Source organism: Lampetra planeri, unplaced genomic scaffold, assembly GCF_965212315.1.
Source record: "Lampetra planeri unplaced genomic scaffold, kcLamPlan1.2.h2 scaffold_149, whole genome shotgun sequence".
Lineage (NCBI taxonomy): Eukaryota > Metazoa > Chordata > Hyperoartia > Petromyzontiformes > Petromyzontidae > Lampetra > Lampetra planeri.
Genome location: NW_027614212.1, coordinates 164143 through 189813, shown reverse-complemented (window position 1 = coordinate 189813; position 25671 = coordinate 164143). Strand labels below are relative to the sequence as shown.

The 25671-nt window shown below is 49.7% G+C and overlaps 1 protein-coding gene across 1 annotated transcript in view; it reads left to right on the top strand.

The window, feature by feature from the left end:
- KRI1 (KRI1 homolog) overlaps window positions 1-25671 on the top strand; it is a 114172-nt gene that overhangs the window by 20848 nt on the left and 67653 nt on the right. The window contains exons 8-12 of the mRNA XM_078622384.1: window positions 5341-5412; window positions 7610-7767; window positions 8020-8227; window positions 10712-10807; window positions 12694-12867. Of these exons, the coding sequence (XP_078478510.1) occupies window positions 5341-5412; window positions 7610-7767; window positions 8020-8227; window positions 10712-10807; window positions 12694-12867 (708 nt within the window). The remainder of the gene's footprint in view (window positions 1-5340; window positions 5413-7609; window positions 7768-8019; window positions 8228-10711; window positions 10808-12693; window positions 12868-25671) is intronic.

The following is a 25671-nucleotide window of genomic DNA, read 5'->3' as shown; positions in this document are numbered from 1 at the left end:
TCACTTGTGGCAAGCACTTTGTGTGTGTAGAGAGCGCGACCTTGCAATGAATTCGTTCCAGAAGCCAATGCAGTTCGGCGAGCACCGGACGGACACGGTGTCGCATCTCGCTGTACCCCGTCACGACGTGTGCCAGGCAATGTGGTACACGCTGCAGCTGGCTCATGTTTTTGCCAGACGTCCCGTAGAGCAGCGAGTTGCTGTAATCGAGCCTTGCCTACGACACTGCTGCTGCACGACAACCGCGTTGGCTGTGTCACGACTCAGTAAGTGCCCGAATGTGTCGTGGTGCCCTGATATGAAACTTGCAGGACTTTGATACATTTTGCACGCGGTGTTCAAATGATATATTCTGGTCGCGTGCGGTTGCTGAGGCACTTGAGATGAGGAGAAAACTGGAGTCTGGAGTCTGCGATCGCTACAACTGATCCTCTCTCGCTGGTCACCGTGGTCCCTGGACGGATCTCGTGGGTGCCGCGGTGGCTAACAGATGTTAACGACCTCGCCTGGTCTGCAGGAGGTCGTGAGTTCGATCATGACAATGCCTGCTGCTGCTGCTGTATATTTGGAGTCTGCGTTTCTCTCCCCATGGTCGCGTGGATTTTTCTCCGGGTCCTCTGGTTTTTTCCCTCCACACATTGAGACTCAGCGTCACTGCGCGTTTAGAATGTGTGGCTACAGCGACACATTTCCACGTGATGAGAACGCCACTTCGTTGTGCTGTTTGTTTGTGGGCAGGATGCTTCTGAAAAAGAGTTATACAGCTCAGTGGGCTCTACCTTGTGAAATAAAATAGTTTAGTGTATGGGTCTCTGTGTCTCTGTGGGTCTCTATTGCTCTCTATGCATGTCTATGGGTCACTATGTGACCTCCTGCTAGCGGGCGTTCGACACTTCACGTGGCCTCAACGTGCACATGGCCTGGCACAAGCGTCGTGGTGACGTCACCGCCACTTAGCGGCGAATGGCGGTTGTTGATGTGTCTCTAAGAATCTCTGTGTCTGTGCGTCTATGTATCTCTATGGGTCTCTATGAGTCTCTATGCATGTCTATGGGTCACTATGTGTCTCTAAGAATCTCTATATGTCTATGTATCTCTATGGGTCTCTATGCATCTCTATGGGTCTCTGTGCGGTTGGAGTATTTGGCTCCCGCTATAAATTTCCACACGATGATGATAAGCCGCTTCCATTGAACAGCGATCGTTTGTGGCAGCCAGCTCCCTGCCGATAGAGAGCTACTGCATAGCTCAGCAGTGGGCCGCCTGAGCTGGGAAAAAGAAAACAAAATCGTTTAAAAAGTTGAGAACGTTCAGCACCAAGTCTTGACGAGCCACAGCTTCGTTGCACTCGAGGGTACCGGCACGGCACGGCACGCTCTTGCCATCCTCCCCCTTCCTAACCCCACCAGACCTCACTCTCACTATCATCACCCTCCCCAACCTCGCCCTTCCCAACCTCGCCCTTCCCTCTCACTATCATCACCCTCCCCAACCTCGCCCTTCCCAACCTCGCCCTTCCCTCTCACTATCATCACCCTCCCTCACCATCCTCGCCCTTCCCAACCTCGCCCTTCCCTCTCACTATCATCACCCTCCCTCACCATCCTCGCCCTTCCCAACCTCGCCCTTCCCTCTCACTATCATCACCCTCCCTCACCAACCTCGCCCTTCCCAACCTCGCCCTTCCCTCTCACTATCATCACTCTCCCCAACCTCGCCCTTCCCTCTCACTATCATCACCCTCCCCAACCTCGCCCTTCCCAACCTCGCCCTTCCCTCTCACTATCATCACCCTCCCTCACCATCCTCGCCCTTCCCAACCTCGCCCTTCCCTCTCACTATCATCACCCTCCCCAACCTCGCCCTTCCCAACCTCGCCCTTCCCTCTCACTATCATCACCCTCCCTCACCATCCTCGCCCTTCCCAACCTCGCCCTTCCCTCTCACTATCATCACCCTCCTTCACCATCCTCGCCCTTCCCAACCTCGCCCTTCCCTCTCATTATCATCACCCTCCCCAACCTCGCCCTTCCCAACCTCGCCCTTCCCTCTCACTATCATCACCCTCCCTCACCATCCTCGCCCTTCCCAACCTCGCCCTTCCCTCTCACTATCATCACCCTCCCTCACCAACCTCGCCCTTCCCAACCTCGCCCTTCCCTCTCACTATCATCACCCTCCCCAACCTCGCCCTTCCCAACCTCGCCCTTCCCTCTCACTATCATCACCCTCCCCAACCTCGCCCTTCCCAACCTCGCCCTTCCCTCTCACTATCATCACCCTCCCTCACCAACCTCGCCCTTCCCAACCTCGCCCTTCCCTCTCACTATCATCACCCTCCCCAACCTCGCCCTTCCCAACCTCGCCCATTCCCTCTCACTATCATCACCCTCCCTCACCATCCTCGCCCTTCCCAACCTCGCCCTTCCCTCTCACTATCATCACCCTCCCTCCCCAACCTCGCCCTTCCCAACCTCGCCCTTCCCTCTCACTATCATCACCCTCACCATCCTCGCCCTTCCCAACCTCGCCCTTCCCTCTCACTATCATCACCCTCCCTCACCAACCTCGCCCTTCCCAACCTCGCCCTTCCCAACCTCGCCCTTCCCTCTCACTATCATCACCCTCCCCAACCTCGCCCTTCCCAACCTCGCCCTTCCCTCTCACTATCATCACCCTCCCTCCCCAACCTCGCCCTTCCCAACCTCGCCCTTCCCTCTCACTATCATCACCCTCCCCAACCTCGCCCTTCCCAACCTCGCCCTTCCCTCTCACTATCATCACCCTCCCCAACCTCGCCCTTCCCAACCTCGCCCTTCCCTCTCACTATCATCACCCTCCCCAACCTCGCCCTTCCCAACCTCGCCCTTCCCTCTCACTATCATCACCCTCCCCAACCTCGCCCTTCCCAACCTCGCCCTTCCCTCTCACTATCATCACCCTCCCTCCCCAACCTCGCCCTTCCCAACCTCGCCCTTCCCTCTCACTATCATCACCCTCCCCAACCTCGCCCTTCCCAACCTCGCCCTTCCCTCTCACTATCATCACCCTCCCCAACCTCGCCCTTCCCAACCTCGCCCTTCCCTCTCACTATCATCACCCTCCCCAACCTCGCCCTTCCCAACCTCGCCCTTCCCTCTCACTATCATCACCCTCCCCAATCTCGCCCTTCCCAACCTCGCCCTTCCCTCTCACTATCATCACCCTCCCTCCCCAACCTCGCCCTTCCCAACCTCGCCCTTCCCTCTCACTATCATCACCCTCCCTCCCCAACCTCGCCCTTCCCAACCTCGCCCTTCCCTCTCACTATCATCACCCTCCCCAACCTCGCCCTTCCCAACCTCGCCCTTCCCTCTCACTATCATCACCCTCCCCAACCTCGCCCTTCCCAACCTCGCCCTTCCCTCTCACTATCATCACCCTCCCCAACCTTGCCTTTCCCAACCTCGCCCTTCCCTCTCACTATCATCACCCTCCCTCACCAACCTCGCCCTTCCCAACCTCGCCCTTTCCTCTCACTATCATCACCCTCCCTTTCCATCCCTTCCCCTCCCCAACACTCAAACCTCGTCCCTTTTCCCCATCAGCCACTACTTATGTATACCATTTATAATTCTTGCAAAACGATTCGACAGAGGCACTTTTTAGAAATCCTACATAAGAGATGAGATATCGTGGAGCTAATAGCGCGACGTGAACCAGGTTCATACATTGGCCTTCGTAAGGCCCTCCGTGACATCCTAGAATAGTTCCCATCGTCATTATTGAACTAAAACTAAACTGTGATAATTGTTTTTTACCCTTTTATCTGGCAACAAAAGTGACACCTTCTTTACGAGTAGGCATGTTTGCATAGACCACAATACCTGCAGTCATAATGCAAACATGACTCCTCGTAAAAAAGGTGTCAGTTTTGTTGCCAGATTAAAGGGTAAAAAACCAATTATCATATTTTGCTACTGGCAAATGAGGTACCAATGGTGTAAATGCTTACCCCCAAGCTCTCATACTCTGATGGTGCATTGTCTTTGAGTTGTGCGCCTTTTGGTGTCATCTGGTCCAACCCATGTGAGACTAGGCTCTAAGGAAAGCTGTCTCGGGTGTGGACCAATCAACTTCAAGGACAGTGCATACATTATCAGAGTTATGTTCTTTGTTTGCATTATGACTGCAGGTATTGTGGTCCATGCAAACATGACTCCTCGTAAAAAAGGTGTCAGTTTTGTTGCCAGATAGAAGGGTAAAAAAACAATTATACTTTGTACTGGCAAATGAGGTACCAATGGGGTACAACTAAACTCTCAATTATCCGCGTGTGGTTTATCCAATTTGCGGATTAACCACGCACCTGGGATTTTGACATACATTAATAACGCGTGGATTATCCCCTTAAGCCCAAATTAATCATTTTAAACCGTTATAGTATTTTGTTATTCTTGGAAATGTTTATTACAAGTCACACGGTGCTTTTAAGCCGAACAAATGTGTTGCTCCGGTTGATCCGAATCCACGCGATCGCCTCTACAGTCGTGCAGTCGTTGCGTATCTCTGTTACAACAGTGGGTGGCGAACTTGGATTGAAGTTGATTGGCTGTGGCTCTGTTTTCACCCAATCAGAGGGCTGAGTTTGATTGATGCTGATTGGCTGCGGCTCTGTTGTCATCCAATCAGTGGACTGAGTGTGATTGATGCTGATTGGCTGTGGCTCTGTCATCCAATCAGTGGGCTGAGTGTGATTGATGCTGATTGGCTGTGGCTCTGTCATCCAATCAGTGGACTGAGTGTGATTGATGCTGATTGGCTGTGGCTCTGTTGTCATCCAATCAGTGAGCTGAGTGTGATTGATGCTGATTGGCTGTGGCTCTGTCATCCACTCAGGGGGCTGAGTTTGATTGATGCTGATTGGCTGTGGCTCTGTTATCACCCAATCAGAGGGCTGAGTTTGATTGATGCTGATTGGCTGTGGCTCTGTTATCACCCAATCAGAGGGCTGAGTTTGATTGATGCTGATTGGCTGTGTTTCTCCGATCAGTGGGCCGAGTTTTCTGCTCAGTGATAACCCGGCGACCTGATTTCGACTCCCGCTCACACGGCCACCAACACCGGTGACGATTATTTGAACCGATCCTGGGCCTCCCCTATGTTGACTCAGCCTCAAATGAGTACCTGGTGCGGTGGGTAGTAAACATCGCCACTGGGGAGACAATGCCGGGCGGGCGGGCGTGGTGCTGGCCACCCACTCTTCGTGAGCCGTGCCGGCATTCTTAGGTGCTGCTCATCGCTAACACTCCAACAGCCTGTTAATGCTACACGGGGATCTGTGTGTTTGCACGTGTGCAGGAGGAAGAGGAGCTTGATTACCGATTATGGCTGAAAGGCCAAGCTGAGCAGGCGGAAGGAGTGGAGGACATGGTAACTCGCACACAACAACAACAACCGCCATTCGCCACTAAGTGGCGGTGACGTCACCACGACCCTTGTACTAGGCTATGTGCACCTTGAGGCCACGTGAAGTGTCGAACGCCCGCTGGCAGGTCACGGGGCAGACCCAGCAGGTGCCACGGGTCGACTGACCGAGATGACCGAGATGACTGGCTGATGCACCACCTGTGCCCCCTACTGTACCAACTTGCTGTGCTTTAGCCACCCGGCGCTCCGCTCGTTGTTGTGAGCGTCGCTCCTCCGCCCTCCGTTGTTGTTGGAGGGCGACTGCCTCCAACTGCCCAGTCGCGTTCTTCACGATCCTCCTCCACTGAGGCCGATCTTGACACCGCTGGTACCGGTCATCGGCAAGTCCACTCAGCTCCACGTCCTCCTGTACCACATCACTCCATCTCTTCTCTAGCCCGTGCCGCGCCCGTTTAGCCCCCTCGATCCGGCCGAACAAAAGCTGTTTCGGCATGCGGTGGCTGGGCATGCGGGCTACATGACCCAGCCAACGCAGCCTTGCCTGCCGGAGGAGCTCACCGATGGGACTTTGTCCAGATCTTTCTCAAGGATTTGTGAATTCCTCACACAATCAAGCCTGGTTCAACCCAGGATGAATCGTAGGCAGGCCAGCCTAAATGTTTCTAACTGGCAAGATGTTCCATTATGGGGGTCCACATTTCGCAAGCGTAGATGAAGGGAGGGAATGACTGTGGCCGAGAAGACTTGAAGCTTCGTGCGGAGCAACAGACCAGGTAGCTTCCACACAGCGTTAAGCAACCGATGAAGAGATAATGCCACTCGACTAATTCGGAGTGAGACCTCGGCTGTTAAACCGGAGCCAGTCATGAGCACACTGCCCAGGTATGGGAAACTCTCCACTCTCTTCACAACTGCCCTATCACCAATTGGGAGTTGTGGGGGTGGAGTGTCCGATGGTACAAAATACCCAGGCAGGTGCTTAGTTTTGGTGGGGCTGATGGTAAGGCCCCACCTCTTCGTGGCACACTCCAGTTTCAGCAGCAACGCCTCCAACTCCTCCTCTGAGTGAGCAGCAATTACCAGATCATCGGCATACAGACCAGATGCCAGCATCGTGACCAACTCGGGCATTGAAGTCACCCAACAAGATGACTCTATCCCGAGGGGCCACTTTAGCTAGCACTTGTGACAGGAGGTCATAGAAGGCATCTGGCTCATCGGCCTTGCCTGCATCCCTCCACGGATGTTCGTCTTCAGTGGGGGCATAAGTAACCACGACCACCACTTTGGTTCATGGGAAGGCGAGCCCAAAGTAGCCTGGGGCTTACAGCTTCCCACACCTCACCGCCACGCTCCCACACCCCCTTCATTCTTTTGTTCAGAAGAAGAGCACTCCCCATTGTTTGGCAGTCTCCATGCCCCGAGTAGAGGACTGTCCACCCCTCGTGGTGGCAGGAGCCAGAACCGGTCCACCGGACTTCCTGAATGCCACAGAGATCCAGGCGGTACCGGTCCAGCCTCTCCTCCGCAGTGAGCATTTGAACATTCCACGTGACCATCCGTAGTGGTTTTTCGTTGTTTCTGGAGGAGCCCCGAGGGTGAACATTCAATCTCCTGGCTCCGCCAATTGGGGTTTGGCCAGGAGACGTCATAGACGCCTGTCCCCCCGGGCCCTCCGGCACAAGCTTATTTGTTACATTTTTACGTTTAATTCTTAGTCTCGTGGCAATTAATTGAAGGTGGAGGGGTTACCAGCCCCTCGCACCCGTCCATAGCCCCCGTTTAGCCACTGTGGTGGTCAAAGATGCCATGAGGAGAGAGGCCAATGGGCATTGGCCCTCCCCCCACAGCGCTGTCCACGACAGTGTTGCCCGTCCGGCACCACGAGGAGGTAGGGGGTTGTTTTGTCAGACTAGACACACACACAGACACACACACACACATAGACACACACAACAACAACCGCCATTCGCCACTAAGTGGCGGTGACGTCACCACGACGCTTGTGCCAGGCACACACACACATAGACACACACATAGAAACACAGACGCCCATCGGCTTACGCAGCCGATGGAAAGATAACGCCACTTGGTCGATCGGAAGCGAAGCGCTTGGGAGAAGCGTCCACGCACACGCGTGTGCGTGCAACAGTGCGCGTGCGTGCACACAAGTGAGCCGGCCATCTTGAACCCTGCGCAGGACTTCCTGCACACCTACTGGAATGACCCGAGTCTGGACGAGGGCGAGAGATTCCTCAAGGACTACGTTCTCAACCGCAAGTACATCGACCGCGACAGCCGCGGTGACGACGGCGGCGGCAGTGACAGTGATGACGGTGGTTGTGACCGACAGCAAGGGTAAGGTGGTGGTGGTGATGATGGTGGTGGTGACGATGATGGTGGTGACGATGATGGTGGTGGTGATGATGGTGGTGGTGACGATGGTGGTGGTGACGATGATGGTGGTGGTGACGATGGTGGTGGTGACGATGATGGTGGTGGTGACGATGGTGGTGGTGACGATGGTGGTGGTGACGATGGTGGTTGTGATGATGGTGGTTGTGATGATGGTGGTGGTGATGATGGTGGTTGTGACGATGCTTTCTCCAGAACACGCAAGAAGCAGCAGGAGCAGCAGCAGGAGGAGGCTGGTGCCGACTCTGAGTGCGAGCAGGAGGAGGGGGAGGAGAGAGAGGAGGGGGAGGAGGGAGAGGAGGGGGAGGAGGGGGAGGAGGGGGAGGAGGAGGCCTTCCTCAAGAAGCAGGAGGACTTTGAGAGGAAGTTCAACTTCCGCTTCGAGGAGCCGGACGCTCACCTGGTGAGTAGCGAGCGCCAAGCGGCCAGCAACGAGCAGCATTGCCGCACTCGTGGTCGATGACTGCTAAACTAGAAACTATTTTATATTTACCCGGTAAGGCCCAACGGAGCTCTCTCTCAGAAGCGACCTGGCCACCAGGAGTGACAGCTCAACAAAGTGGCTCGTCGTCGTCGTCGTCGTCGTCGTCGTCGTCATCGTCATCGTCGTCGTCGTCGTCGTCATCTTCGTCGTCGTCGTCGTCGTCATCGTCATCATCGTCGTCGTCGTCGTCGTCATCATCATTGTCGTCATCGTCGTCGTCGTCATCACGTGGAAGTTGATTGCAGCAAAATCCTCTTAAACGCATAGAGACCCGTAGAGACACATAGAGACAGAGACACACAGAGACACACAGAGACACATAGAGACACACAGAGACACACAGAGACACACAGAGACACACAGAGACACACAGAGACACACAGAGACACACAGAGACACAGAGACACAGAGAAACACAGAGAGACACAGAGAAACACAGAGAGACACAGAGAGACACAGAGAGACACAGAGAGACACAGAGAGACACACAGACACACAGAGACACACAGAGACACACAGAGACACACAGAGACACATAAAGACACACAGAGAGAAACAGAGAGAAACAGAGAGAAACAGAGAGACACACAGAGACACACAGAGACACACAGAGACAAAGGGACACATAGAGGAACAGAGATGCATAGGGACCCGTAGAGACACATAGAGACAGAGACACATAGAGGGACATAGACACATAGAGACACATAGAGACACATAGAGATGCAAAGGAAGCAATTGAGACCAATAGAGACCCATAGACATTAAGTCCCCCGGTTGCGGAAGACCCAACTTACGGAAATCCGAAGTCACGTGAACGCTCCCATCAATGATGTTTAAACAGTAGCAGCAGCATGCCGAGTGTTTGCGTTTAGTTGCGTAAGCGGAAGTCGTGCGGCGCGGCGAGATTGCTGATGAATTCCGCGCAGAGAGGCGCCTCGCCCCACCACGACACGCCGCCTTCAGCACCAAGCCTGAGCTTCACCACGATTCAGATGAATGGAATTCTAGATTTGAAGCTTCACTTGATACAGTAAATCTGGCTGTGGCGGTCCCACCTGATGAAGGAAACTTGTGTTGCCTCGGAAACGTGATTTATTATTTTATTTCTATTATTACTTTTATTAATTTTATTTTTTACCTACATGGTAACTTTACCGAAAAAAACCTAACAGTATTAATGGAATTGTTCGTAGCATTACGTAATTCCTTTTGTAGCATTGCGTAATTACTTTTGTAGCATTACGTATTTTTTTGTTTTCTATGCTTAGAACTATCTGTTTTTCTCTCCCATGTTTCTATTACAAGTTTTCCTCATGTTAAGTTTATTTCGTGAGTTATTTACTGACTGTAATTCATTTCACACAATTTCACTTCGATTCCCAACAGCGATCGGAGAAGGGGAGGAGACAACTCTGATGGGATTTTATTGCAAATTTTGGGGGGAAATTGTTCAGTTTCCGACGTACGGAAATTTCGGGTTACGGATCGTTCCAGGGAACCTGACTCTCCGTAACCTGTGGACTGCCTGTATAGTGATTAATATAGTGTATGGTGTAGTGTATAGTGTAGTGTATATTGTGTATAATATAGTGTATACTAGTATATGTTGTAGTGTATAGTGTAGCGTACATTGTGTATATTGTGTAAAATATAATGTATAATAGTATATGGTGTAGTGTATAGTGTAGTGTACATAGTGTATAATAGTATATGGTGTCGTGTATATAGTGTATAATAGTATATGGTGTAGTGTATAATGTAGTGTATATTGTGTATATGTAATGTATAATAGTATATGGTGTAGTGTATAGTGTAGTGTACATAGTGTATAATAGTATATGGTGTAGTGTATAGTGTAGTGTATATTGTGTATATGTAGTGTATAATAGTATATGGTGTAGTGTATAGTGTAGCATATACAGTAGGGGGCACAGGTGGTGCATCGGCCAGTCATCTCGGTCATCTCAGTCAGACGACCCGTGCCACCTGGGTCTGCCCCGTGACCTCCTGCCAGCGGGCGTTCGACACTTCACGTGGCCTCAAGGTGCACATGGCCTGGCACAAGCGCCGTGGTGACGTCACCGCCACTTAGTGGCGAATGGCGGTTGTTGTTGTTAAAGCATCTGAAAGTGCGCAATGCGGTGGCCGTCTTTGTTCGACGGTTTGCAAGCGGCCGCTGCTGCTGCCGCTGCTGCCGCTGCTGCTGCGAGGAGTTGGCGTGGTGGTGACGACGATGGTTCACGAGCATCACAGCCACCAGCTGGTCTTGTGGTTCATCTGTGGCGAGGACAGCTGTTGTTTGTGCTGTGTGATGAGCGCCACTTTACCAACACATCATACAACGCGCTGGGGCACAAGCAGGCTGTTTGATTAACCATCGCCCCCCGTCCCCGCGACCAGATCAAGTCCCACCCCCGTGCCGTCGCCGCGTCTGTGCGTCGCGCCGACGAGCGTCGCAAGGAGCGCCGGGCCGCTGTGAAGGCACGCAAAGAGGAGGTCGGTGCACTACAACTACTATACACTACAACTACTATACACTACAACTACTATACACTACAACTACTATACACTACAACTACTATACACTACAACTACTATACACTACAACTACTATACACCACAACTACTATACACTACAACTACTATACACTACAACTACTATACACTACAACTACTATACACTACAACTACTATACACTACAACTACTATACACTACAACTACTATACACTACAACTACTATACACTACAACTACTATACACTACAACTACTAAACACTACAACTACTATGCACTACAACTACTATGCACTACAACTACTATGCACTACAACTACTATGCACTACAACTACTATACACTACAACTACTATACACTACAACTACTATACACTACAACTACTATACACTACAACTACTATACACTACAACTACTATGCACTACAACTACTATACACTACAACTACTATACACTACAACTACTATACACTACAACTACTATACACTACAACTACTATACACTACAACTACTATACACTACAACTACTATACACCACAACTACTATGCACTACAACTACTATACACTACAACTACTATACACTACAACTACTATACACTACAACTACTATACACTACAACTACTATGCACTACGACTACTATACACTACGACTACTATACACTACGACTACTATACACTACGACTACTATACACTACAACTACTATACACTACAACTACTATACACCACAACTACTATACACTACAACTACTATACACTACGACTACTATACACTACAACTACTATACACTACAACTACTATGCACTACAACTACTATACACTACAACTACTATACACTACAACTACTATACACTACAACTACTATACACTACGACTACTATACACTACGACTACTATACACTACGACTACTATACACTACAACTACTATACACTACAACTACTATACACTACGACTACTATACACTACAACTACTATACACTACAACTACTATGCACTACAACTACTATACACTACAACTACTATACACTACAACTACTATACACCACAACTACTATACACTACAACTACTATACACTACGACTACTATACACTACGACTACTATACACTACAACTACTATACACTACAACTACTATACACTACAACTACTATACACTGCAACTACTATACACTACAACTGTGAACGATAACTGTAAACTAGAAATGAAGGGACATTTTTGCCAGTATCAAGAATGGATTTCCCCGTGTCTTCCCACAATCTCCCCGTGTCTCCCCGTGTCTCCACCCATCGCCCATGTCTCCCCACAATCTCCCCGTGTCTCCCCGTGTCTCCCCACATTTCCCTGTCTTCCCGTGTCTCCCTGCATCTCCCCGTGTCTCCCCTTGTCTCCCCGTGTCTCCGCCCATTGCCCCATGTCTCCCCATATCTCCCCGTGTCTACCCATGTCTCCCTGCGTCTCCCCGTGTTTCCCCACATCTCCGTGTCTCCCTGTCTCCCCGTGTCTCCGCCCATCGCCCCATGTCTCCCCACATCTCCCTGTGTCTACCCATGTCTCCCTGTGTCTCCCCGTGTCTCCCCACATCTCCGTCTCTCCCTGTCTCCCCGTGTCTCCCTACGTCTCCCCGTGTCTCCCCACATCTCCCCGTGTCTCCCGACATCTCCCCGTGTCTACCCATGTCTCCCTGCGTCTCCCTGCGTCTCCCCGTGTCTCCCCACATCGCCTCGTGTCTCTCCGCATCTCCCCCACATCTTCTCACATCCCACATCTCCCCGTGTCTCCCCGCATCTCCCTGCATCTCCCTGCATCTTCCTGCGTCTCCCCGCGTCTCCCCGCGTCTCCCCGCGTGTCGCCGCGCGTGCCAGGAGGGACGCCGCAGGCTGGGGCAGGTGGTGCGTCTGCGCTCACTCAAGCGGCGAGCCGTGGAGGATCGTCTCCGCACGATCCACGCGGCGTCGGCCAACACGCGGGTCGGCTCCGAAGGGAATGCGCTGCTCCACGGGGACTTTGACCCGGAGGCCCACGACGCCATCATGGCGGTGGGTTTCACAATTGCCGTGTCAGTTTATTTACAATGCAATGGTTGTCGCTGGGTTCGTAATGACCGTGTCACCTGGTTCATGATGGCCGTGTCACTTTATTTACAATGCAATGGTTGTCGCCGGCTTTGTAATGACCGTGTCACCTGGTTCATAATGGCCATGTCAGTTTATTTACAATGCAATGGTTGTCGCCGGCTTTGTAATTGCCATGTCTCTGGGTTCATAATGGCCGTGTCGCCGGGTTCATAATGGCCGTGTTAGTGGGTTCATAATGGCCGTGTTAGTGGGTTAATGATGGCCGTGTTAGTGGGTTCATAATGGCCGTGTTAGTGGGTTAATGATGGCCGTGTTAGCGGGTTAATGATGGCCGTGTTAGTGGGTTAATGATGGCCGTGTTAGTGGGTTAATGATGGCCGTGTTAGTGGGTTCATAATGGCTGTGTTAGTGGGTTAATGATGGCCGTGTTAGTGGGTTCATAATGGCCGTGTTAGTGGGTTCATAATGGCCGTGTTAGTGGGTTAATGATGGCCGTGTTAGTGGGTTCATAATGGCCGTGTTAGTGGGTTCATAATGGCCGTGTTAGTGGGTTAATGATGGCCGTGTTAGTGGGTTCATAATGGCCGTGTTAGTGGGTTCATAATGGCCGTGTTAGTGGGTTAATGATGCCCGTGTTAGTGGGTTCATAATGGCCGTGTTAGTGGGTTCATAATGGCCGTGTTAGTGGGGTAATGATGGCCGTGTTAGTGGGTTCATAATGGCCGTGTTAGTGGGTTAATGATGGCCGTGTTAGTGGGTTAATAATGGCCGTGTTAGTGGGTTCATAATGGCCGTGTTAGTGGGTTAATGATGGCCGTGTTAGTGGGTTCATAATGGCCGTGTTAGTGGGTTAATGATGGCCGTGTTAGTGGATTCATAATGGCCGTGTTAGTGGGTTAATGATGGCCGTGTTAGTGGGTTCATAATAGCCGTGTTAGTGGGTTCATAATGGCCGTGTTAGTGGGTTAATGATGGCCGTGTTAGTGGGTTCATAATGGCCGTATTAGTGGGTTAATGATGGCCGTGTTAGTGGATTCATAATTGCCGTGTTAGTGGGTTAATGATGGCCGTGTTAGTGGGTTCATAATGGCCGTGTTAGTGGGTTCATAATGGCCGTGTTAGTGGGTTCATAATGGCCGTGTTAGTGGGTTAATGATGGCCGTGTTAGTGGGTTCATGATGGCCGTGTTAGTGGGTTCATAATGGCCGTGTTAGTGGGTTAATGATGGCCGTGTTAGTGGGTTCATAATGGCCGTGTTAGTGGGTTAATGATGGCCGTGTTAGTGGGTTAATGATGGCCGTGTTAGTGGGTTAATGATGGCCGTGTTAGTAGGTTCATAATGGCCGTGTTAGTGGGTTAATGATGGCCGTGTTAGTGGGTTCATAATGGCCGTGTTAGTGGGTTCATAATGGCCGTGTTAGTGGGTTCATAATGGCCGTGTTAGTGGGTTCATAATGGCCGTGTTAGTGGGTTAATGATGGCCGTGTTAGTGGGTTAATGATGGCCGTGTTAGTGGGTTCATAATGGCCGTGTTAGTGGATTCATAATGGCCGTGTTAGTGGGTTAATGATGGCCGTGTTAGTGGGTTCATAATGGCCGTGTTAGTGGGTTCATAATGGCCGTGTTAGTGGGTTCATAATGGCCGTGTTAGTGGGTTAATGATGGCCGTGTTAGTGGGTTCATAATGGCCGTGTTAGTGGGTTCATAATGGCCGTGTTAGTGGGTTAATGATGGCCGTATTAGTGGGTTCATAATGGCCGTGTTAGTGGGTTAATGATGGCCGTGTTAGTGGGTTAATGATGGCCGTGTTAGTGGGTTAATGATGGCCGTGTTAGTGGGTTCATGATGGTCGTGTTAGTGGGTTCATAATGGCCGTGTTAGTGGGTTAATGATGGCCGTGTTAGTGGGTTCATAATGGCCGTGTTAGTGGGTTAATGATGGCCGTGTTAGTGGGTTAATGATGGCCGTGTTAGTGGGTTCATAATGGCCGTGTTAGTGGATTCATAATGGCCGTGTTAGTGGGTTCATAATGGCCGTGTTAGTGGGTTAATGATGGCCGTGTTAGTGGGTTCATAATGGCCGTGTTAGTGAGTTAATGATGGCCGTGTTAGTGGGTTAATGATGGCCGTGTTAGTGGGTTCATAATGGCCGTGTTAGTGGGTTAATGATGGCCGTGTTAGTGGGTTCATAATGGCCGTGTTAGTGGGTTAATGATGGCCGTGTTAGTGGATTCATACTGGCCGTGTTAGTGGGTTAATGATGGCCGTGTTAGTGGGTTCATAATGGCCGTGTTAGTGGGTTAATAATGGCCGTGTTAGTGGGTTCATAATGGCCGTGTTAGTGGGTTCATAATGGCCGTGTTAGTGGGTTAATGATGGCCGTGTTAGTGGGTTCATAATGGCCATGTTAGTGGGTTAATGATGGCCGTGTTATTGGGTTAATGATGGCCGTGTTAGTGGGTTAATGATGGCCGTGTTAGTGGGTTCATAATGGCCGTGTTAGTGGGTTAATGATGGCCGTGTTAGTGGGTTCATAATGGCCGTGTTAGTGGGTTAATGATGGCTGTGTTAGTGGGTTAATGATGGCCATGTTAGTGGGTTAATGATGGCCGTGTTAGTGGGTTAATGATGGCCGTGTTAGTGGGTTCATAATGGCCGTGTTAGTGGGTTAATGATGGCCGTGTTAGTGGGTTCATAATGGTCGTGTTAGTGGGTTAATGATGGCCGTGTTAGTGGATTCATAATGGCCGTGTTAGTGGGTTAATGATGGCCGTGTTAGTGGGTTCATAATGGCCGTGTTAGTGGGTTAATGATGGCCGTGTTAGTGGGTTCATGATGGCCGTGTTAGTGGGTTCATAATGGCCGTGTTAGTGGGTTCATAATGGCCGTGTTAGTGGGTTAATGATGGCCGTGTTAGTGGGTTCATGATGGCCGTGTTAGTGGGTTCTTAATGGCCGTGTTAGTGGGTTAATGATGGCCGTGTTAGTGGGTTCATAATGGCCGTGTTAGTGGGTTCATAATCGCCGTGTTAGTGGGTTAATGATGGCCGTGTTAGTGGGTTAATGATGGCCGTGTTAGTAAGTTCATAATGGCCGTGTTAGTGGGTTCATAATGGCCGTGTTAGTGGGTTAATGATGGCCGTGTTAGTGGGTTCATAATGGCCGTGTTATAGTGGGTTAATAATGGCCGTGTTAGTGGGTTCATAATGGCCGTGTTAGTGGGTTAATGATGGCCGTGTTAGTGGGTTCATAATGGCCGTGTTAGTGGGTTAATGATGGCCGTGTTAGCGGGTTCATAATGGCCGTGTTAGTGGGTTAATGATGGCCGTGTTAGTGGGTTAATGATGGCCGTGTTAGTGGGTTAATGATGGCCATGTTAGTGGGTTCATAATGGCCGTGTTAGTGTGTTCATAATGGCCGTGTTAGTGGGTTCATAATGGCCGTGTTAGTGGGTTAATGATGGCCATGGTAGTGGGTGCATAATGGCCGTGTTAGTGGGTTCATAATGGCCGTGTTAGTGGGTTAATGATGGCCGTGTTAGTGGGTTCATAATGGCCGTGTTAGTGGGTTAATGATGGCCGTGTTAGTGGATTCATAATGGCCGTGTTAGTGGGTTAATGATGGCCGTGTTAGTGGGTTCATAATGGCCGTGTTAGTGGGTTCATAATGGCCGTGTTAGTGGGTTAATGATGGCCGTGTTAGTGGGTTCATAATGGCCGTGTTAGTGGGTTCATAATGGCCGTGTTAGTGGGTTAATGATGGCCGTGTTAGTGGGTTCATAATGGCCGTGTTAGTGGGTTCATAATGGCCGTGTTAGTGGGTTCATAATGGCCGTGTTAGTGGGTTAATGATGGCCGTGTTAGTGGGTTAATGATGGCCGTGTTAGTGGATTAATAATGGCCGTATTAGTGGGTTAATGATGGCCGTGTTAGTGGGTTAATGATGGCCGTGTTAGTGGGTTAATAATGGCCGTGTTAGTGGGTTAATGATGGCCGTGTTAGTGGGTTCATAATGGCCGTGTTAGTGGGTTAATGATGGCCGTGTTAGTGGGTTCATAATGGCCGTGTTAGTGGGTTAATGGTGGCCGTGTTAGTGGGTTCATAATGGCCGTGTTAGTGGGTTAATGATGGCCGTGTTAGTGGGTTCATAATGGCCGTGTTAGTGGGTTCATAATGGCCGTGTTAGTGGGTTAATGATGGCCGTGTTAGTGGGTTCATAATGGCCGTGTTAGTGGGTTCATAATGGCCGTGTTAGTGGGTTAATGATGGCCGTGTTAGTGGGTTCATAATGGCCGTGTTAGTGGGTTAATGATGGCCGTGTTAGTGGGTTCATAATGGCCGTGTTAGTGGGTTCATAATGGCCGTGTTAGTGGGTTCATAATGGCCGTGTTAGTGGGTTCATAATGGCCGTGTTAGTGGGTTAATGATGGCCGTGTTGGTGGGTTCATAATGGCCATGTTAGTGGGTTAATGATGGCCGTGTTAGTGGGTTCATAATGGCCGTGTTAGTGGGTTAATGATGGCCGTGTTAGTGGGTTCATAATGGCCGTGTTAGTGGATTCATAATGGCCGTGTGAGTGGGTTAATGATGGCCATGTTAGTGGGTTCATAATGGCCTTGTTAGTGGGTTTATAATGGCCGTGTTAGTGGGTTAATGATGGCCGTGTTAGTGGGATCATAATGGCCGTGTTAGTGGGTTCATAATGGCCGTGTTAGTGGGTTAATGATGGCCGTGTTAGTGGGTTCATAATGGCCGTGTTAGTGGGTTAATTATGGCCGTGTTAGTGGGTTAATGATGGCCGTGTTAGTGGGTTAATGATGGCCGTGTTAGTGGGTTCATGATGGCCGTGTTAGTGGGTTAATGATGGCCGTGTTAGTGGGTTCATGATGGCCGTGTTAGTGGGTTAATGATGGCCGTGTTAGTGGGTTCATGATGGCCGTGTTAGTGGGTTAATGATGGCCGTGTTAGTGGGTTCATAATGGCCGTGTTAGTGGGTTAATGATGGCTGTGTTAGTGGGTTAATGATGGCCGTGTTAGTGGGTTAATGATGGCCGTGTTAGTGGGTTAATGATGGCCGTGTTAGTGGGTTCATAATGGCCGTGTTAGTGGGTTAATGATGGCCGTGTTAGTAGGTTCATAATGGCCGTGTTAGTGGGTTAATGATGGCCGTGTTAGTGGGTTAATGATGGCCGTGTTAGTGGGTTCATGATGGCCGTGTTAGTGGGTTCATAATGGCCGTGTTAGTGGGTTCATAATGGCCGTGTTAGTGGGTTAATGATGGCCGTGTTAGTGGGTTCATGATGGCCGTGTTAGTGGGTTCATAATGGCCGTGTTAGTGGGTTAATGATGGCCGTGTTAGTGGGTTCATAATGGCCGTGTTAGTGGGTTCATAATCGCCGTGTTAGTGGGTTAATGATGGCCGTGTTAGTGGGTTAATGATGGCCGTGTTAGTAAGTTCATAATGGCCGTGTTAGTGGGTTCATAATGGCCGTGTTAGTGGGTTAATGATGGCCGTGTTAGTGGGTTCATAATGGCCGTGTTATAGTGGGTTAATAATGGCCGTGTTAGTGGGTTCATAATGGCCGTGTTAGTGGGTTAATGATGGCCGTGTTAGTGGGTTCATAATGGCCGTGTTAGTGGGTTAATGATGGCCGTGTTAGCGGGTTCATAATGGCCGTGTTAGTGGGTTAATGATGGCCGTGTTAGTGGGTTAATGATGGCCGTGTTAGTGGGTTAATGATGGCCATGTTAGTGGGTTCATAATGGCCGTGTTAGTGGGTTAATGGTGGCCGTGTTAGTGGGTTCATAATGGCCGTGTTAGTGGGTTAATGATGGCCGTGTTAGTGGGTTCATAATGGCCGTGTTAGTGGGTTCATAATGGCCGTGTTAGTGGGTTAATGATGGCCGTGTTAGTGGGTTCATAATGGCCGTGTTAGTGGGTTCATAATGGCCGTGTTAGTGGGTTAATGATGGCCGTGTTAGTGGGTTCATAATGGCCGTGTTAGTGGGTTAATGATGGCCGTGTTAGTGGGTTCATAATGGCCGTGTTAGTGGGTTAATGATGGCCGTGTTAGTGGGTTCATAATGGCCGTGTTAGTGGGTTCATAATGGCCGTGTTAGTGGGTTCATAATGGCCGTGTTAGTGGGTTCATAATGGCCGTGTTAGTGGGTTAATGATGGCCGTGTTGGTGGGTTCATAATGGCCATGTTAGTGGGTTAATGATGGCCGTGTTAGTGGGTTCATAATGGCCGTGTTAGTGGGTTAATGATGGCCGTGTTAGTGGGTTCATAATGGCCGTGTTAGTGGATTCATAATGGCCGTGTGAGTGGGTTAATGATGGCCATGTTAGTGGGTTCATAATGGCCTTGTTAGTGGGTTTATAATGGCCGTGTTAGTGGGTTAATGATGGCCGTGTTAGTGGGATCATAATGGCCGTGTTAGTGGGTTCATAATGGCCGTGTTAGTGGGTTAATGATGGCCGTGTTAGTGGGTTCATAATGGCCGTGTTAGTGGGTTAATTATGGCCGTGTTAGTGGGTTAATGATGGCCGTGTTAGTGGGTTAATGATGGCCGTGTTAGTGGGTTCATGATGGCTGTGTTAGTGGGTTAATGATGGCCGTGTTAGTGGGTTCATGATGGCCGTGTTAGTGGGTTAATGATGGCCGTGTTAGTGGGTTCATGATGGCCGTGTTAGTGGGTTAATGATGGCCGTGTTAGTGGGTTCATGATGGCCGTGTTAGTGGGTTAATGATGGCTGTGTTAGTGGGTTAATGATGGCCGTGTTAGTGGGTTAATGATGGCCGTGTTAGTGGGTTAATGATGGCCGTGTTAGTGGGTTCATAATGGCCGTGTTAGTGGGTTCATAATGGCCGTGTTAGTGGGTTAATGATGGCCGTGTTAGTGGGTTCATAATGGCCGTGTTAGTGGGTTCATAATGGCCGTGTTAGTGGGTTAATGATGGCCGTGTTAGTGGGTTCATAATGGCCGTGTTAGTGGGTTAATGATGGCCGTGTTAGTGGGTTCATAATGGCCGTGTTAGTGGGTTCATAATGGCCGTGTTAGTGGGTTCATAATGGCCGTGTTAGTGGGTTCATAATGGCCGTGTTAGTGGGTTAATGATGGCCGTGTTGGTGGGTTCATAATGGCCATGTTAGTGGGTTAATGATGGCCGTGTTAGTGGGTTCATAATGGCCGTGTTAGTGGGTTAATGATGGCCGTGTTAGTGGGTTCATAATGGCCGTGTTAGTGGATTCATAATGGCCGTGTGAGTGGGTTAATGATGGCCATGTTAGTGGGTTCATAATGGCCTTGTTAGTGGGTTTATAATGGCCGTGTTAGTGGGTTAATGATGGCCGTGTTAGTGGGATCATAATGGCCGTGTTAGTGGGTTCATAATGGCCGTGTTAGTGGGTTAATGATGGCCGTGTTAGTGGGTTCATAATGGCCGTGTTAGTGGATTCATAATGGCCGTGTGAGTGGGTTAATGATGGCCATGTTAGTGGGTTCATAATGGCCTTGTTAGTGGGTTTATAATGGCCGTGTTAGTGGGTTAATGATGGCCGTGTTAGTGGGATCATAATGGCCGTGTTAGTGGGTTCATAATGGCCGTGTTAGTGGGTTAATGATGGCCGTGTTAGTGGGTTCATAATGGCCGTGTTAGTGGGTTAATTATGGCCGTGTTAGTGGGTTAATGATGGCCGTGTTAGTGGGTTAATGATGGCCGTGTTAGTGGGTTCATGATGGCCGTGTTAGTGGGTTAATGATGGCCGTGTTAGTGGGTTCATGATGGCCGTGTTAGTGGGTTAATGATGGCCGTGTTAGTGGGTTCATGATGGCCGTGTTAGTGGGTTAATGATGGCCGTGTTAGTGGGTTCATAATGGCCGTGTTAGTGGGTTAATGATGGCTGTGTTAGTGGGTTAATGATGGCCGTGTTAGTGGGTTAATGATGGCCGTGTTAGTGGGTTAATGATGGCCGTGTTAGTGGGTTCATAATGGCCGTGTTAGTGGGTTAATGATGGCCGTGTTAGTGGGTTCATAATGGCCGTGTTAGTGGGTTAATGATGGCCGTGTTAGTGGGTTAATGATGGCCGTGTTAGTGGGTTCATGATGGCCGTGTTAGTGGGTTCATAATGGCCGTGTTAGTGGGTTCATAATGGCCGTGTTAGTGGGTTAATGATGGCCGTGTTAGTGGGTTCATGATGGCCGTGTTAGTGGGTTCATAATGGCCGTGTTAGTGGGTTAATGATGGCCGTGTTAGTGGGTTCATAATGGCCGTGTTAGTGGGTTCATAATCGCCGTGTTAGTGGGTTTATGATGGCCGTGTTAGTGGGTTAATGATGGCCGTGTTAGTAAGTTCATAATGGCCGTGTTAGTGGGTTCATAATGGCCGTGTTAGTGGGTTAATGATGGCCGTGTTAGTGGGTTCATAATGGCCGTGTTATAGTGGGTTAATAATGGCCGTGTTAGTGGGTTCATAATGGCCGTGTTAGTGGGTTAATGATGGCCGTGTTAGTGGGTTCATAATGGCCGTGTTAGTGGGTTAATGATGGCCGTGTTAGCGGGTTCATAATGGCCGTGTTAGTGGGTTAATGATGGCCGTGTTAGTGGGTTAATGATGGCCGTGTTAGTGGGTTAATGATGGCCATGTTAGTGGGTTCATAATGGCCGTGTTAGTGGGTTAATGGTGGCCGTGTTAGTGGGTTCATAATGGCCGTGTTAGTGGGTTAATGATGGCCGTGTTAGTGGGTTCATAATGGCCGTGTTAGTGGGTTCATAATGGCCGTGTTAGTGGGTTAATGATGGCCGTGTTAGTGGGTTCATAATGGCCGTGTTAGTGGGTTCATAATGGCCGTGTTAGTGGGTTAATGATGGCCGTGTTAGTGGGTTCATAATGGCCGTGTTAGTGGGTTAATGATGGCCGTGTTAGTGGGTTCATAATGGCCGTGTTAGTGGGTTCATAATGGCCGTGTTAGTGGGTTCATAATGGCCGTGTTAGTGGGTTCATAATGGCCGTGTTAGTGGGTTAATGATGGCCGTGTTGGTGGGTTCATAATGGCCATGTTAGTGGGTTAATGATGGCCGTGTTAGTGGGTTCATAATGGCCGTGTTAGTGGGTTAATGATGGCCGTGTTAGTGGGTTCATAATGGCCGTGTTAGTGGATTCATAATGGCCGTGTGAGTGGGTTAATGATGGCCATGTTAGTGGGTTCATAATGGCCTTGTTAGTGGGTTTATAATGGCCGTGTTAGTGGGTTAATGATGGCCGTGTTAGTGGGATCATAATGGCCGTGTTAGTGGGTTCATAATGGCCGTGTTAGTGGGTTAATGATGGCCGTGTTAGTGGGTTCATAATGGCCGTGTTAGTGGGTTAATTATGGCCGTGTTAGTGGGTTAATGATGGCCGTGTTAGTGGGTTAATGATGGCCGTGTTAGTGGGTTCATGATGGCTGTGTTAGTGGGTTAATGATGGCCGTGTTAGTGGGTTCATGATGGCCGTGTTAGTGGGTTAATGATGGCCGTGTTAGTGGGTTCATGATGGCCGTGTTAGTGGGTTAATGATGGCCGTGTTAGTGGGTTCATGATGGCCATGTTAGTGGGTTAATGATGGCTGTGTTAGTGGGTTAATGATGGCCGTGTTAGTGGGTTAATGATGGCCGTGTTAGTGGGTTAATGATGGCCGTGTTAGTGGGTTCATAATGGCCGTGTTAGTGGGTTCATAATGGCCGTGTTAGTGGGTTAATGATGGCCGTGTTAGTGGGTTCATAATGGCCGTGTTAGTGGGTTCATAATGGCCGTGTTAGTGGGTTAATGATGGCCGTGTTAGTGGGTTCATAATGGCCGTGTTAGTGGGTTAATGATGGCCGTGTTAGTGGGTTCATAATGGCCGTGTTAGTGGGTTCATAATGGCCGTGTTAGTGGGTTCATAATGGCCGTGTTAGTGGGTTCATAATGGCCGTGTTAGTGGGTTAATGATGGCCGTGTTGGTGGGTTCATAATGGCCATGTTAGTGGGTTAATGATGGCCGTGTTAGTGGGTTCATAATGGCCGTGTTAGTGGGTTAATGATGGCCGTGTTAGTGGGTTCATAATGGCCGTGTTAGTGGATTCATAATGGCCGTGTGAGTGGGTTAATGATGGCCATGTTAGTGGGTTCATAATGGCCTTGTTAGTGGGTTTATAATGGCCGTGTTAGTGGGTTAATGATGGCCGTGTTAGTGGGATCATAATGGCCGTGTTAGTGGGTTCATAATGGCCGTGTTAGTGGGTTAATGATGGCCGTGTTAGTGGGTTCATAATGGCCGTGTTAGTGGGTTAATTATGGCCGTGTTAGTGGGTTAATGATGGCCGTGTTAGTGGGTTAATGATGGCCGTGTTAGTGGGTTCATGATGGCCGTGTTAGTGGGTTAATGATGGCCGTGTTAGTGGGTTCATGATGGCCGTGTTAGTGGGTTAATGATGGCCGTGTTAGTGGGTTCATGATGGCCGTGTTAGTGGGTTAATGATGGCCGTGTTAGTGGGTTCATAATGGCCGTGTTAGTGGGTTAATGATGGCTGTGTTAGTGGGTTAATGATGGCCGTGTTAGTGGGTTAATGATGGCCGTGTTAGTGGGTTCATAATGGCCGTGTTAGTGGGTTAATGATGGCCGTGTTAGTGGGTTCATAATGGCCGTGTTAGTGGGTTAATGATGGCCGTGTTAGTGGGTTAATGATGGCCGTGTTAGTGGGTTCATGATGGCCGTGTTAGTGGGTTCATAATGGCCGTGTTAGTGGGTTCATAATGGCCGTGTTAGTGGGTTAATGATGGCCGTGTTAGTGGGTTCATGATGGCCGTGTTAGTGGGTTCATAATGGCCGTGTTAGTGGGTTAATGATGGCCGTGTTAGTGGGTTCATAATGGCCGTGTTAGTGGGTTCATAATCGCCGTGTTAGTGGGTTAATGATGGCCGTGTTAGTGGGTTAATGATGGCCGTGTTAGTAAGTTCATAATGGCCGTGTTAGTGGGTTCATAATGGCCGTGTTAGTGGGTTAATGATGGCCGTGTTAGTGGGTTCATAATGGCCGTGTTATAGTGGGTTAATAATGGCCGTGTTAGTGGGTTCATAATGGCCGTGTTAGTGGGTTAATGATGGCCGTGTTAGTGGGTTCATAATGGCCGTGTTAGTGGGTTAATGATGGCCGTGTTAGCGGGTTCATAATGGCCGTGTTAGTGGGTTAATGATGGCCGTGTTAGTGGGTTAATGATGGCCGTGTTAGTGGGTTAATGATGGCCATGTTAGTGGGTTCATAATGGCCGTGTTAGTGGGTTAATGGTGGCCGTGTTAGTGGGTTCATAATGGCCGTGTTAGTGGGTTAATGATGGCCGTGTTAGTGGGTTCATAATGGCCGTGTTAGTGGGTTCATAATGGCCGTGTTAGTGGGTTAATGATGGCCGTGTTAGTGGGTTCATAATGGCCGTGTTAGTGGGTTCATAATGGCCGTGTTAGTGGGTTAATGATGGCCGTGTTAGTGGGTTCATAATGGCCGTGTTAGTGGGTTAATGATGGCCGTGTTAGTGGGTTCATAATGGCCGTGTTAGTGGGTTCATAATGGCCGTGTTAGTGGGTTCATAATGGCCGTGTTAGTGGGTTCATAATGGCCGTGTTAGTGGGTTAATGATGGCCGTGTTGGTGGGTTCATAATGGCCATGTTAGTGGGTTAATGATGGCCGTGTTAGTGGGTTCATAATGGCCGTGTTAGTGGGTTAATGATGGCCGTGTTAGTGGGTTCATAATGGCCGTGTTAGTGGATTCATAATGGCCGTGTGAGTGGGTTAATGATGGCCATGTTAGTGGGTTCATAATGGCCTTGTTAGTGGGTTTATAATGGCCGTGTTAGTGGGTTAATGATGGCCGTGTTAGTGGGATCATAATGGCCGTGTTAGTGGGTTCATAATGGCCGTGTTAGTGGGTTAATGATGGCCGTGTTAGTGGGTTCATAATGGCCGTGTTAGTGGGTTAATTATGGCCGTGTTAGTGGGTTAATGATGGCCGTGTTAGTGGGTTAATGATGGCCGTGTTAGTGGGTTCATGATGGCTGTGTTAGTGGGTTAATGATGGCCGTGTTAGTGGGTTCATGATGGCCGTGTTAGTGGGTTAATGATGGCCGTGTTAGTGGGTTCATGATGGCCGTGTTAGTGGGTTAATGATGGCCGTGTTAGTGGGTTCATGATGGCCGTGTTAGTGGGTTAATGATGGCTGTGTTAGTGGGTTAATGATGGCCGTGTTAGTGGGTTAATGATGGCCGTGTTAGTGGGTTAATGATGGCCGTGTTAGTGGGTTCATAATGGCCGTGTTAGTGGGTTAATGATGGCCGTGTTAGTGGGTTCATAATGGCCGTGTTAGTGGGTTAATGATGGCCGTGTTAGTGGATTCATAATGGCCGTGTTAGTGGGTTAATGATGGCCGTGTTAGTGGGTTCATAATGGCCGTGTTAGTGGGTTAATGATGGCCGTGTTAGTGGGTTCATGATGGCCGTGTTAGTGGGTTCATAATGGCCGTGTTAGTGGGTTCATAATGGCCGTGTTAGTGGGTTAATGATGGCCGTGTTAGTGGGTTCATGATGGCCGTGTTAGTGGGTTCATAATGGCCGTGTTAGTGGGTTAATGATGGCCGTGTTAGTGGGTTCATAATGGCCGTGTTAGTGGGTTCATAATCGCCGTGTTAGTGGGTTAATGATGACCGTGTTAGTGGGTTAATGATGGCCGTGTTAGTGGGTTCATAATGGCCGTGT